Source organism: Ictalurus punctatus, chromosome 15, assembly GCF_001660625.3.
Source record: "Ictalurus punctatus breed USDA103 chromosome 15, Coco_2.0, whole genome shotgun sequence".
Taxonomy (NCBI): domain Eukaryota; kingdom Metazoa; phylum Chordata; class Actinopteri; order Siluriformes; family Ictaluridae; genus Ictalurus; species Ictalurus punctatus.
In genome coordinates, this window is record NC_030430.2 from 294,192 (window position 1) to 310,137 (window position 15,946).

The 15,946-nt window shown below is 39.1% G+C and overlaps 1 protein-coding gene across 2 annotated transcripts; it reads right to left on the reverse strand.

The window, feature by feature from the left end:
* Window positions 1–1,342: 1,342 nt before the first annotated feature.
* On the reverse strand, window positions 1,343–15,275 carry dazap2 (DAZ associated protein 2). Of its 2 annotated transcripts, XM_047160511.2 has the most exons (5): window positions 15,138–15,259; window positions 7,240–7,335; window positions 4,785–4,906; window positions 3,840–4,085; window positions 1,343–3,531 (listed from the first exon to the last, which is right to left on the reverse strand). In XM_047160511.2, exons 3-5 carry the CDS (start codon window positions 4,842–4,844, stop codon window positions 3,403–3,405), a joined length of 435 nt encoding a protein of 144 aa, XP_047016467.1. In that variant the 5' UTR covers window positions 4,845–4,906; window positions 7,240–7,335; window positions 15,138–15,259; the 3' UTR covers window positions 1,343–3,402. The 2 variants fall into 2 exon arrangements, with proteins under 2 accessions (XP_047016467.1, XP_017342079.1); XM_017486590.3 differs by lacking the exon at window positions 7,240–7,335 and having other exon boundaries at window positions 15,138–15,275.
* Window positions 15,276–15,946: the final 671 nt, after the last annotated feature.

Sequence of the window (15,946 nt, forward strand, 5' to 3'; positions counted from 1 at the left end):
AAACAAAATGTGCTTAACTAACACACACACACACACACACACACACACATATATATATATATATATATATATATATATATATATATATATATATATATATATATATAGTCTTGTGAAAAAATAACATAAGTACACCCTATGGAAATTGTTTAGGTATTTGACATATTTGGACAAGCAAAACTTCAATCCTCTTTGAAGCAGTGCCTATTAATGAAGGTGTTTAAATTAAACTATTAAATGACATAAAATTGACATTTTGTAGTCATTTTCACAATTTAAATAAACAAAAAACAGATGTCACATTGAAAAAGTAAGTACACCCCTACATTTATCACGCCTTCAAATCCATAAAATTAGAATCAGGTGTTCAAGATTGGGTGCCAGTTATCAGAACCTGCTTAGGGGGTGCAGCTGGAACCGGTCTTATTTACACCCCTCTCATATCTACTGTCTGGTTTTCCCTTTGTTATTGAGGTGTGTGGCGTCATCATGCCAAGATCTAAAGGGTTTTGCAAGGCCTTCAAAAAAAAAGGTTGTGGATGCCTGAGTCTGGCAAGGGGTTTAAAAAAGATCTATAACAGGCCCACCCAAACTGGAAAGTTGAAGATTAGAAGAAGAAAAAAAAAATCACGAAAAAATTTCCATCTGGTCTTTTCCAGTCTTCAACTGTGCAGTTTCAGTGAGTTTGTGCCCATGAGAGCCTCAGATTCTTGTTCATGTCTGACAGGACTGGAATCTGATGTGGTCTTCTGCTGTTGTACCTCAAGGTTTGATTTGTTATGTATCCTGAGACGCTTTTCTGCTCACCACAGTTGTAAAGAGTGCTTATTTGTGTTACTATAGACTTCCTGTCAGCGCAGACCAGGTTGGTCATTCTCCTCTGATCTCACTCTAGCCCACAGACTCTTTGCTCACAGAATGTTTTTTGTACCATTCTCTATGAACTCTAGAGACTCTTGTGTGTGAAATTCCCAGATGATCAGCAGTACCTGAAATACTCAAACCAGCAAATCAGGTACAAACCATGGTAAAAATCACTGAGATCACATTTCCCTCCATTTTGATGTTTTGTGTGAGCATTAACTGAAGCTCTTGACCTGTATCTGCATGATTTTAGGCATTATGCTGCTACCACATGATCGACTGTTTGGATAACAGCAAAAATGAGCAGGTGCACATGTGTTCCTATTAAAGTGGCTGGTGAGTGTATGTTGGTGATATATTTGCTACTGCCTCCATAGACCTAAACAGGAAGTATTGATGTCAGCTGTCCTGAGGAGCATGCAGCAAATATCATCTTTTGGATGAATATCAAATCATCGAGTCAAAAAATATTATAGGATTTCTTTTTAAATTTCCAAAATAGCCTTTATTGTTAATTTGGTTTAGTAAAAACAACAAACAACAACAAAAAAAAACTTACTGGTAATTGCAGATTTTTACCTTTTTAAAATATTAAATATAACCCACCTAATTAGAAAAAAAATCCCTGAACTCTAGTTGTTTATCAAACGTTGTTATATTTATATATTAGAATCCTTAAATGCACACTGCAAGTCGCTAGTATGGGGTAATGGTGATCTTGGCATGTTGCATAAATAGCCATTTCCAATACTAATTATGAGCACATGCAGGTCTGAAACTTTTTAAGCTTGTACCTCATTAAAATGATGGCTATATTTGAGAGTAAAATATTTGTCAGCATGTTCTGAAGCTACTGTCGGATACCCAGTGGTGCTGCTGTTAAATACAAGTTTCAGGGACAAAACTGAAATGCATAACATCATACATGAGGGGGTCTGTATAATAAACTAAATGAACACAAGTTAAAGTTCAATACAGACTTTCACAGCACACGCAGTTCAACAGCTAGTGAAAATTTGCAAATTTTACATAAAACTAGTTTCCTGCTATAAATGCGAATTAGTTCAATGTTCTGGGTGGGGTTAATAGTCAGACAGTCTGATTTCTGTGGGGTTGATTCAGTTGAAATAAAATTATGCCATTATAGAACAAAAGATAAACTCAAGAAAGGGACTTTTTAACATTAGGAGTGCTGCTTTTCAATTTCAGTTAGAATCAATGATGTCAACCCAAGAGACAAAAACAGATCAGAATACCATCTAAGATTTCTAAGTCTTTTCATGCAAGGCATGTATAATAAATTTGAAAAAGCATCCACACAACAAATTTAATGATTGACACTGTATTTGCATGTATAAAGCATGAGTACAAAAAAAAACTTCCAAAAAGTCTAACATCTCAGAGTTGGTTGACAGTGCACATAAATTAATGTGTATAGTATTTCTAAAAATTACCACTGATAAATCTTTATGAAAACAAAATAGATTTGAATAAAAGTGCAAAAAGCATGCAGAACCATCATGAAGCAGTTATCGATATGTTTCTACATATCATTTATTAATTTATCATATGTGCAGAATTATTCAGAGAAGATTTTCAAGTCACATTAAAAGCTTTTAGTGCATACTAATCTGGATCTTTGGTACAACCGGCTGCTTGGTTATACATTTAAAATGTTTACTAGAAAAAAAAGACTGCTTGATGGGTTTAAGTACATTCCTGGGTTTAAACAAGAAAAAAAAGAAAGAAAGAAAAAGGCTTGATTAACTCCAAACGCTAAACTTCAAATTGATTAAACTTTGAGAATAATGCTAAAGAAATTATTTTGACACAAACCCTTTGTGAAAAGTAAACTGTTGCTTCACTAAACTAAACACAGCATTATATACAGTTCTGGGTATCCGACACAATATGGAAATAATTAAAAAGCCAACCAACGTTCTGAATCAAATACAAGGGCTTATTTACCGCATTTTAATCTGTAAATGTTAAAGTTGCGGTGCTCAATATCAACAACCAATTATATTTATCTACTGTTTCCCAAAAGTACAGTACAGTACTCTGTTGTAATTAGAATGTGTAAAATGTTCTACTATATAACTGCTTTTATTGTAGGTTATTTAATAAAAATTATATTAGAAGCCATTTAATGGGTAGTGTGTGTAAATAAATGATAGTAGGGCAGAGCTAACTTAAATTCAGTAGTACTAAGGGTGTGGTAGGTTGTTAAACATCAAGGAAAACCAAGGAACATTTCATCATTTATCTGCCACATAGATAGAAATAAGCTAAAAATAAATGTCCTTCTGTTTCCCAACCATGGTCTAAAAAGTAGGAGTTTGCAATATTTTATCATGTACTTTAAACTGAAAGACATCAACAAAGTACTGTACTGTGAGTCGGGACTATAAAATATTACATTCTGTTTTATCACTATCATGGCATAGCCAAGCTGACCCTGGTGAGGCAGGAGAGAGGGTAAGAAAGAGAACACCATACAAGGGGAAAGGTCAAGGTCCAATCAGGTCCTTCTCACTGTTACCAAATAGTGTAACCCCCTCCTGAACCACCCATGAAGAAGTTGCTCTTGCGTTGTGTCATCACCACATTTGCACCCTGCATTGCTGCCAGCTGTGCTGCATTTGGAGCATGTCCAGGAGGAGGAGGCTGGTATTTTGAACAGAACAAGCAAATGAGGTACCATTATAGCCTTTTAAAACAGCATTTATAAAAGTTAAGGATAATTATGAACGCAGACACAGAAGTCATATGTGAAAGAACCAAAGTATTACAGTAAACATTACTGGAACATTGTGTGGTGGCCTACATTACACAGTTAAAGTACTATGTGAGAAATTTACATAACCATCATTTATTCATAACTGCAAACATGATACAGTGTGGTTTTACAACATCATTCATTTCATTTTGGTTTTCATTTTCTTATGAGGAATTTATTTAGTGGGCATACTCACAGGTATGGAAGCAGTACCAGGGCCAAATCGAGCTCCAGCATCAAATCCCCCTTCCACTAGGACTGTGGAGCCTGGAGGATACACAGGTCCCATGGGGTAATAACCCATGGGAACATTAGGGGTCATTGCGCCAACAGGCACAGTCTGGGGCATGGGCACAAACATCTGAGATGCAGGGTATGCAGTGGTTATTGGAGGTAGCTGCCCAGTAACCTGGGGTGGGTGCATATACCTTGGCTGATAGATCTGCAGAGGAAAAAGAAAGCTGCCAATTTCACAATTAAGCTATTTATTCATATGACTCTCACACCCTAGGAGATAACAACATCGCACTGCTTCATAATTACACAATGCAATGTTTCTTCTTCAATATGACAATAAATGACACGAGTGCACAAGTATTAATCAGTTATGGAAACCCCAAGAATATTTTAAGAACAATTATTCCTTCCTGTCAATATTTTTTATGAAAACCATGTGCCAATGCTGTTTTTTATTATGCTTAATTTTAACACATTCTTAATTAATAAATAGGCCTAGTCTTACTAGATTTTGGCACCCATGGCAATATAAGCTCAGTATATTGACAATCACCTGCATATGTTATCTAATTTGGCCATGATTGTATTTTTATGTTTCTGGGTTGTCCATCAGTCTTTGTGTCCAAAATTCTCGTTAGAGCGATATCTCAAGAACGATTCAGTGAATGTTTATATGGAAAGATCACTGTAACCAACAGATCAACTGATTAGATTTTTTTTTATAATTGAGCCAAACAGGGTCAAGGTCAGAGCAAGGTCAAATGTCTGTAATAGTTTTTCCTTCCTCCCTGTTTAGTTTAAGGGTATTTCAGGCATACATATTTATAACAACAAGGACTAGACTTGGTGGTGGTAGAGAAATCCCCATCCACACTGCTGGTGTCAAGTTCTGATTGTTTCTTACCTCAGAATAGGCAGGAGGGGCATCTGTGTATGGGGGTACCTGGGGTGGTGGCACTTGCATAGCAGGAGGGTATATGGGTGCTGTGCTCTGCTGAGGATACACGGTCTGTTGTGGATAGGATCCTGCATGGATACAGTCAGGCATGGATTTCAGTAACAGCAGACACCACAATTCTGTGCTGTATACACACATACACACCCACACACATATACACCCCCCCCACACACATACATATACACCCCCACACACATATGCATATATACACCCCCACACACATATACACACCCCCACACACATATACACACACCCCCACACACATATACACACCCCCACACACATATACATATGTATACCCCCCCACACATATACATATGTATACCCCCCCCACACACATATACATATACACCCCCACACACACATACATCCCCACACATATACATATATACACCCCCACACACATATACATATATACACCCCCACACACATATACATCCCCACACACATATACATACATACACCTCCACACACATATACATATACACCCCCACACACATACATATATATACCCCCACACCCACACACCCCCCCAAACACATACACACACACAGACATACATACCCCCCCACACACACATACATACCCCCAGACACATACATATATATACCCCCACACACATATATACCCCCACACACATACACTCACCCCACAAACACATACACACATACATACCCCCCACACACACTCACCCCCCCACAGATATGAACACCCACCCACCCCACACCCAGACACATACCCACACACACCCCCACCCCCCCCACACATACATACGAACACCCACACACGAACACATCCACCCCCCCCACACACACCCCCCCCCCCACAGATACGAACACCCACCCCACACGCACACATCCACCCACCCACCCCCACACAAACATACACACACACACACACACACACACACACACCCACCCCCCCCGCACACATACATACGAACACCCACACACGAACACATCCACCCCCCCCACACACACACCCCCCAACAGATACGAACACCCACCCCACACACACACATCCACCCACCCACCCCCACACAAACATACACACACACACACACACACACAAACAAACAACTTGCGCTTCAGAGCACGCAGACGAAATGCTATGACAAACCTCATGTTATCTTGAGATTGGAGGTGGATGCCTGATATTTGGGAAGGGAATTGTGTGAAACAGTTCTGGGAGGTTATTATACCAAACCATTTCGATGAGACTTTGGCTGAGGCATTTCAGAATGACAAAAACAACATTTGAGATGCTTTGTAACTAGATAATTTGTTTATGAAAAGTCATATGACTTTTCATAAGAAGACAAGTTTTTATGCACATTGTGGAGATTTTATTTGCATCTGGTGTTTTTCATCAAGCGTTGTTTTATGTGATATCCCAAAATTCGCATAAATGTACATGGATGGATGCATGGCTACTGACCCCGATCTGGGTGCGTGTGAGAGCGAGTTAAAGATATAGACAGGAGACCTCTGGCTGCGATGTTGCACACCTACAGTATATGTTAATAATCAAAGGACATTACGTTAAAAGCTCACAAAGCTGATTTTATTTTTCATTTAGTAGTTAGTGTAACATGCTATACTAACATGTAAACCATAAGTTCATATTAAGTGACTTACATATTAGACTTAATATCGTCTTTTGTTTCGTTTCACTGAAAATATTTCTAAACAAAGCCACTGTAGTTTCTGATCCTTTTTCCTCCAAATTTCTTTTGTTCAAATGAGAGATTTCTTATCTATTTGATTTGTTTTTAAAAGGGAGACATATTTTACACTTACTTCCATTTTTAAATTTCACATTGACTGGTTTTGTTACACTTCAAAATGGCCAAAATCCTGTTAGGTAAATCACAAACTTGCAACATTATGAACATCTTCCAGGGAAACAAGAGAAAGAAGAATTATGATTTAATGCTGAGCGGTTTAAAAGTTATGAGCAGTTTTACTGCTTTGTGAATTATAGCACCCTTGGTCTGTTTGGTCTGAATACATAATAAAAGTGCCAAGATACACCCTCCTGTCTGGCAACTTCACTGTCAGAGTCCTTTACGTGCATTACAGACAAACTGTCCTGCATATTAAAAAAATAAACGCTTTGAACTAGGGATACCAAAGAGTTTAACAGTATTGGCTTTAGAGGAGTACAGACACAGTACTTGGTTAAGTCTATAACATACCACTCGCTGTTTTGAGAAGTTAATCATCAACATTAGACACATTACTATGCTTGAAGTTCACTATAGTAGAACAACAGTACCTATAACAAATGACCACTTACAAGGCACACCAAAAGCATTATTACTGCAAACATAAGTCCAAATTAGCTGTGTAGGTAAGTGAAACTGCCCCCCAACACAATGCCAAGTATAATAAAAACCAACCTAAGCATTCTATAGGCTGCGGGTGACTCCCTTATCAACGAAGACAGACAATTCCAATATGGTGCCTCTGCATCTTCAGTGCTTGGTCCCCATAAACTGAAAGTTTCAACATGTGAGTCTCTAAGTGACATTAGACATGACTTCCAAAATTGTGGCGCTTTAACCATTGATGAGCACTGTATATGCGCATTGGGTAAGCTATAAAGCCCTGTCTGAAATACAGCCCGCTATGAAAGTATTGGAACAGAAAAGCCAATTCTTTTGTTTTTACTACACTGAAGACATTTCGGTTTCAGATTAAAAGATGAATATGAGACAATAGATTAGAATTTCAGCTTTCATTTCCTGATATTTACACCTAGAAACTTAAAAAATGGCACCTTTGATGGCAGACCACTAAATTTTTTGTGAGCAAAAGTATAGGAACAAATAGTAAATAACTGCTTGCAATAACTGCATCAAGCCAGAAGCCACTGACATCACCAAACCGTTGCATCTTTTCTGATGCCTTTCCAGTCTTGTACTGCAGCTTCTTTCAATTGTTTTTTTGGGGTTTCAAGTGGCTTTGTCGTCACTTCAGCCATATACAGCTGGTGTAGTCAGTGGCGTAGCGCAAACGGCAGTGGCTGAATCGCAAGAGACGGGAACCCTCATCATAATCAAATTTATTCACCCTTCAATATCACGTACAAGTGCTCTTGCCATTTGCCCATTTGCTAGTATATATTTTGTCAAAACTAATAAATAAATAAATAAATAAATATGAATTTTTATGGAATTTCACACTCTTTTGGTTAATTAGGCTACAATGATTTACAACAATGATTTACACTAGTTTGATTCAATCTTGTGAATAAAATAAAGCATCATGCCTTTAAAAAACAATCTTTTTCTCCTAGCATTTTTCTGCATAAACTCCTTCACAATGTCTGTGCTGTCCAGACGTGCACGCTTGCATTCAATGCTGAGAATTGCCTCCTTAGAGGCTGTCCTGGCTCACTGTGCTTCTCAAGCAGGATTTGATTTGTATTTGTTTAGAAAAAGACCTCTCGGCACTTGCCACCATGATATTATTAGTACTGCTGCTGCCGTCATCTGTTGGAGAGTGAGCTTCGGGGTCTCTGATTGGCGTTGGGTTAGTTAGCAACTTGCTAACTCCCCCACTACTTGTGCTTGCAGCTGATTTGCGAGACCTATAGATGAGATTTTTGGTAGTTTTGCATTGATTTGCTCTTTTTGGTGTTGATTAATCCATTTTTTGGGCCCCACTGAGATATTTTCTTTTACTCATTTCGTAAAGAATCCGTTATAACCACTACTAGGTTCACTGGTAGTAGGCTAATTGTGGAGAATCTATATGATCAAGGATTGTGACTGGATAAAACAAAAGAGATTAATTGTGACTGGCAGACACCGGTAGACATTGCAGAACAGGCGATAATTAGTACCAAAATAAAAAGTCTCATTTTACATCTGTTTAATATTGTTAAATATGAGCTTTTTATTGTTCATGGGTGGGGCCCCGATGCATTATGTGCCCTGCATGCCCATCCAACACGCCACTGGTAGTACACAATGAAACAAAACAACATTCCACCAGGACCAAGGTACACATAACACAGATCCACATGAGACTACACATTACTAAATAAGACTACAAGGACCACATAAAGTGTACATGTATATTCTCCCTTCAGTCTCCTCTTAAGGAGGTGAAATGCATGCTCAACTGGGTTAAGGTCTGGTGACTGACTTGACCGTCCACTTTTTCCCTGGTGAAGTCATTGGTTGTGTTTTTGGTCACTGTCCTGCTGCATGAAATTCCTCCCAAATAGATTTAATGTGTTTCTCTGTAAATTGTCAGACAGAATGTTTCTTTAGATGTCTGAATTCATTCTGATTCTACCATCATGAATTACATCAACAAAAGATTAGTGAGCCTGTTCCAGAAGTGGCCATGCAAGCCCAATCCATGACAATCCTTTCTTTCTCCACACACTGGGCTTTCCATCACTTTGGTACAGGTTAATCTTGGTTCCAGAACTTTTATGGCTCATCTCTGCATTTCTTAATGGATTACATTCTGGCCTTCCAATTCTTGTGTAAGAATCCTTGTGCAATGGCTCTGATCAAATTTCCTTATTTTACCAGCTTCAAAATGGCTTGCTTTTTTCCCCATAGACAGCACTCTGGTCTTCATGTTGGATGATCCAAGATGGCGGCGTGGCAGTAGCATGTAGTGGCCTCTCCGGATGCAAAATGGTGCTATTTTTTTTCTTAGCTCGACTTTTTACAGCAGATGAACATCAGAGCAACCAGTGGTCATGTCCAACATCGCCAGACACTGCTAAAAAAACCCCCACAAAAATCATGCAACAACCAACCTACATGATGATCTGCTGGAGAAGCTACGTGATCTCGATGTGTTGCGGGGACCAGGCCTCCGGTCCATGGTGTCACCTGACGCTGGTAGTGAGGGAAGGGGACGCCATAAGAGGTGTACGAGAAAGCGGAAGCATGGCGAAAGGGCAGGGGTCCACATTAGGCTAAAAGCAAACCCTAGCCGGCCGGTTCTCCCATCCATCCTGCTCTCAAATGTTTGCTCCCTGGACATTAAGTTGGACTACATCTGACTCCAGCAGGCAATGCGGCGTAAGCTTAGAGACTGCTCAACGAGTTCCAGATGCCACCGTTCAGCTAGACGGACTCGGCTCGTTTCGTGCTGACAGAAATTCAGCTGTGTGGTAAGATTTACGGTGGTAGCTCGTGTGTTTACAGCAACACGGAATGGTGCAAGAACTCGTGCTAGTTTCTAGTTACTGCTCATCACTGATGGAGTTTGTGACTGTTAGATGCAGACAATTTTATTTACCACGGGAATTCACCACTGTTCTTGTAATCGGAGTGTACATTCCCCTCAGTGCTAAAACTAAGGAGGCGCTCTGTGAACTGTATGGGGCTATTATCGAACTGCAGAACACACACCCTGATGGACTGTTGATCATCACCAGAGATTTCAACCATGTGAAACTCAAATCAGTGCTCCCTAAATTCCACAAACATGTGGACTTTGCAACGTGAGGGGTGAACACGCTGGCTCTTGTCTACACAAACAACCCAGGCGCATAGCGGGCAGAGCCCCGCCCGCACCTTGGCTACTCAGACCACATCTCTGTTATGCTAATCCCAGCATACAGACCGCTCGTCAGACGCTCCAAACCAGTTTTGAAGCAGGTGAAAGGCCAGCAGGAGCCATCTCTGCTCTTCAGGACTGTTTTGAGCACACTAGCACATGTTCAGGGAGGCTACAACTGACAGCAACTCCACTAACTTGAACTAATACATGGCATCAGTGACCAACTACATCAGCAAGTGCATTGATGACGTCACTGTCTCCAGAACCATCACCACGCGCTCCAACCAGAAGCTGTGGAGGACTGCGGAAGTGCGTGCACTACTGAGGACCCGAGACTCCGCCTTCAAGGCAAATGACAAGCCCTAAGAACAGCGAGAGCCAAACTGTCCTGGGCCATCAGAGACCACCACAATGAGCACTGGGGTCCCCCCAGGGCTGTGTGCGGATCGCAAGACCCTACAGCGGATAGTGAAGACAGCTGAGAAGATCATCAGGGTCTCTCTTCCCTCTTTGGATGACCCCTCACACACCCCTCACACACCCCTCACACACCCCTCACACACCCCTCCACACACCCCTCCACACACCCCGCCACACACCCTTCACACACCCTTCACCCTCCTGCCATCTGGAAAAAGGTACTGAAGTGTTTGGGCCCTCACGGCAAAACTGCATAAAAGCTTCTTCCCCCAAGCCATCAGACTCCTCAATACTCAGAGGCTGGACTGACACACCCACCCACCCACGGATGCACTCAATTGAACACCATCCGACTCCCATCGCAATTTTTGCAGATTTCTGTACTGACAACCTGTTCTTTTGCTGCTACTGTACGTAAAAACAAATAATGTTTAATTTCGTGTCACTATTATACACTTTATCTGGCTGCTTCCACAATAACTGCTATGTCCACATATAGTATAAGCTAATCTGCTGAATACTACTACGTCATAGTATGTTATGTTTATATTCACAGCATTTTTTTAAAACTTAGATTGTTATTCGTTTGCAATACCTGTTAGATCGGACATTTCCACACTAAAACTGTGTACTGTTTGGAGCTACACTGTCACTTACTGTACCTATTGTCCTGTTTTAGTAGTTACTGTACTGTCCTGTGTTGTTTGCACATGTTCGCACGTGCACTTTATGTAGAATGTTTGTAAGTCTTATTTAGTTCTGTGTCTCATGTGGTTAGTGTGTTGTTTTATGTAGCACCAAGGTCCTGGAGGAACGTTGTTTCACTTCACTGTGAACTGTACCAACTGTATATGGTTGAAATGACAATAAAAGCCACTTGAACTTGATCCGTTTTAACAACTACTGCAGTCTTCAAAGGTGAAACCCAGGGCTCAAATTAAGTGTAGACATTCAGAGCTACTACTTACTTAAACAAATCAATCTAACATTGCACACCTGGTCAACAAGAAACACCTGTCAGTTCTAATATTTTTGATCACTTAAATAAGGGTAGGTTTAAACAAAGGGTGCCATGTTGCAAGTTTTTTAAGCACATCTGGATGTAAATATTTGGAAACGAAAGCTGAAATTCTGATCAACCATCCAATATTCATCTTTTGATCTCAAACCCAAATGTCTTCAGTGAAGAACAACAAACCTGCTTTTGCCATTCAAATACTTTCAGTGGGGACTGTATGCAGCAGTGTTAAGGGAGAACCCTGGACATAACTTAAAGGCATCGTCGAAAATACAGGAACAGGACTGTTAAATGTTATTTCTACAACAACTAAGAGCTGTCCAGTGAGCTCTGTACTTAACTGTTTGGCTCCAAGTTCCACTAGCTGCACAACAAAAGTCCACTATCTCCTTTTTACTTGCATTCAGATGGCTGTGCTCCGGTGTCCAGGGTTGACAGATCTTTGACTTCCGTGCCAAAACTCAAAATATTCCCCTTCCTATATTACAGTCAATTGTATTGTAATACTTAAAGCTGCAGTATCATTTTTTTTTGGTTAAAATTGAACAAAAATCAATTAATTATTGATCAAGCACATAAAAAAATGAGTGTTCAAAACTGTCTCCTTACCTTACCCTGATTCGCAACGGTAAGCTTAAAATAATGATTTTTAATGAGATGTCGGTTCGGATTTCACGGGAAACGTCAGTTTGACGTCATTCATCTTTACGTCCATAAACAGAAAGAAGAAGACACGGCTACTATATGATGGTTGAGTGCTTGTAGCTTGTTCTTAAAACAGTTGCTTAGAATTTAAACTGGTCATCTAGATGGCTGCTTTTAATCTGGATAGTTCTAAACGCAATAATCATTGACATCTGGGGAAATCACCTGTTGTCAACTGTGTGTCGAACTGCTGAGAGTCTGCAGTCAAAAAGGGAAAGCGATAGAGCCTGTGATAAAACGAGAATATATATCGGCAGGGCTTTTGAGAGGTGGCGAAAACTCAAGATCTGAAGGAACTGAATACTGACACAAAGATGGCTTTTTTTCTGCTGAACAGGTAAGACATTCCAGTGGCTCAATAAGCTAACATTAGCACACTTGTTTGCTTGATTAAGCTAGGTATTGAGTTTCCTGTGTTATTTTTGTTTGTTTTGCTATGGTCAGTATGCACTCATTTTCTGCTATGAGGGAGAGCAATTCACCTTTACTCCAAGAAAACTGTATCTGCTGCCACATCCGTAGTCAAGTATTGGCGCTACAACCCCTGGCAAAAATTATGGGATCACCAGACCTTGAGGATCTTCACCCAAATTTTTTTTTACTTTATAGCAAATGAACAAAGCACAGATATGACAAAACATTCTGGCTTCGTGAAACATACCACAAACAAGTTAAAAGAAATTATTTTAATTAATGGCATATTTTTTTCCAGATCAAGTAGTAAGAAAAAATATGCAATCACTCAATGTTGAAGAAAAAATTAGGGATTCACCTTGTAATTTGCATTTCTAAAATAAATACCAGCACTGCAAAATGCAAATTAGTCTGCAGTTAAGAGTGCCTACAGACCTTAACCTTGGACTTATTGAAAGGAAACATGGCCCTAACAAGAGAGTTGTCAATTGAAAGAATTGAAAGGATTATAAAACAACTTCAAGAAGGAAATCCAACACGGAGTATGGCAAAAGATGTCGGTTGTTCCCAGTCAGCTGTGTCTAAAATTTAGTGCAAATTTAGTGGAAGGTTATAAAAGGAAAACATATGGGTACACCAAATGTCAAATGTCAGAATATAAAACTCAAATCAATATGCCTTAAAAATAGAAGTCATTCTTCAAAATGATAATGCATCTTGCCACACAGCAAAGAGTGTTTTCTTCAGGAAAGACATTTCAACTCGATGATATGGCCAGCAAACAATCAGGATCTCAATCCAATTGAAAATTTATGGAGGAAATTAAGAAATTGGTCCATGACAAGGCTCCATCCTGCAAAGCTGATCTGTCAACCACTATTCAGGAAAGTTGGAACCAGCTTGATGGAGAATATTGGTTTTCATGAAGTCCACATCTCAAAGAACTCAGACCGGCATAAAAGCCAGAGGAGCAACAAAGTACTAACTGTGAATTTTTTTTTGTTGATGATTTCAGAAATTATTCTTCAACATTGACTGATTCCATAATCTTTTTACTCTATTTGATCTGGGGGAAAAAATATGCCATTAATTAAAACTATTTAATTTAATTTGTTTGAGGTATGTTTCACGAAGACAGAAGGATCAGCTATTAAACAAAAATTGTTTTGTGTCATATCTGTGATTTGTTTATTTGCTACGAAGTAAAAAAGGCAGGTGAGCATCCTCCAAGTGTGGTGATTACATAATTTTTTGCCAGGGGGTGTAATATACAACCCATACGAATACCTCAAACAATCAGGGTCATCCGCGCAGTGGAGCAGTGCCGAAACACAACTCACGTAAAAAATGTGCAATTTTATGTTTCAAACAGAGAGGGCAGTAGAGAGGCAAAAGTATAGTACTGCAGCTTAAAGTGATACACATTTTAACAAATCAGTTAAAGCATTTCCCCGCAAATATTTATTTCAACAAGGTCCTAAAATGTTATATATATAAATAAATTAAAAAATAAAGTAGTCTATACCTATCACAAAGGAAAAGTTTACGGCTACGTTTTCAGTTGCGTACGGTCAGTTAGATTCCTATAGGGTTTTGGCAAAATAACATTTTGTTTTAATGGGAATATTCTTTAATTTATCAATATAATTTGGCCTAAATCCTAAACTGCGGACAATTAAATAATCAAAATCCGGGAATGTCGCCGATTTGGCAACCTAACTACATCAGATTAAACCTGAAAATGCCACAAAATACAAATTGTGTCATCAGTAAAGAAAAACAAAACAAAAAAACAAAGAACCAAACAAAACAATGACCTGCTATCGAACCAGCAAAACTCTATAAAACTGTAGTGTCAGAGTTTGATTATTTAGCTAGCTAATTAGCTGGGCTCACGGTCACCTTTTTTTTTTTATACACGACAACACTAGCAAAAATGTTGGCTAGTCGTTATTAAAATTTACTGTAAATATAGTAGTTCCAAACAGGTTTATTGACACTAGGTTATAATTGCTTCCGTATTAAGAAGTGAACGGGAAACAGTTACTATAGTTACTATTACATTTACTGAGGTCTGTGTGCTAACAAGCTCGCTATCTACTAAAACCACATTACAATGGCCTTACAAAACCAGTGTACACGGTGACTAACTCGTCGACGTATTTTTCTCTAAGTGTGGAGAAAAGACCACTTATATAAACTCACCTTTGTTGTTCATTGTTCTTGGTCGAAAACAAATGAATTTAAAACGCGGTATTAAAACACAAAACTCGTTTCCTAGCTACTTCCTTGTTTTCATCCGTCTGTTCAGTCTGTGTACTCCACTACGTCAGTTAGTCTTCTTCTTCTTCTTTGGTGTTTTACGGCAGTTGGCATCCATGACGTTGCATTACTGCCACCTGCTGTCTAACTTTAACTTACTATTTCTTAATTAAATTCGTCCTTCCAGTCCCGTCCTCCTTAGGAAATTAAACAGACATCTCCTTCCTTGGTCAATATTTCCTCTTTCTACTATACTTTTTACATTATACTCCACTATACTTATTTCCCGTAGCTGGTTCTCAGCTCTTGCCTTTCTTGTATAAATTTATTACATTATATAAAGATGTGCTTAATTGTTTCCTCCTCTCGGCATTCATCACATAGTCCTGTCGGGTGTTTTCCTATAACATGAAGAGTTTTGTTTATCTTTCCATAACTAGTATATTTTGTATCATGTACAGATGTCTTCCTTTGATTTCATTAAATGTCGCCATTTTCCCGTTATCTTCTTCCACGCTAGATTCTTCCCTTATGCTTTTGAAAATTTAAATTTGACCTCAACTTGTTCTTTTTTTGTTGCTTCTTTTGTCAGTCTGTCTACTTTCTAGTTTCCCTGGATGCCCAGATGTGCTGGTACCCACATAAATGGATACTTCTCCCTTACTTACTTATTCATTAGTTTGTACATAAAATCTGATAAAATAATTCCTGATGGTTTCTTGTTACACCAGACTTTATACTCATAAGGGCAG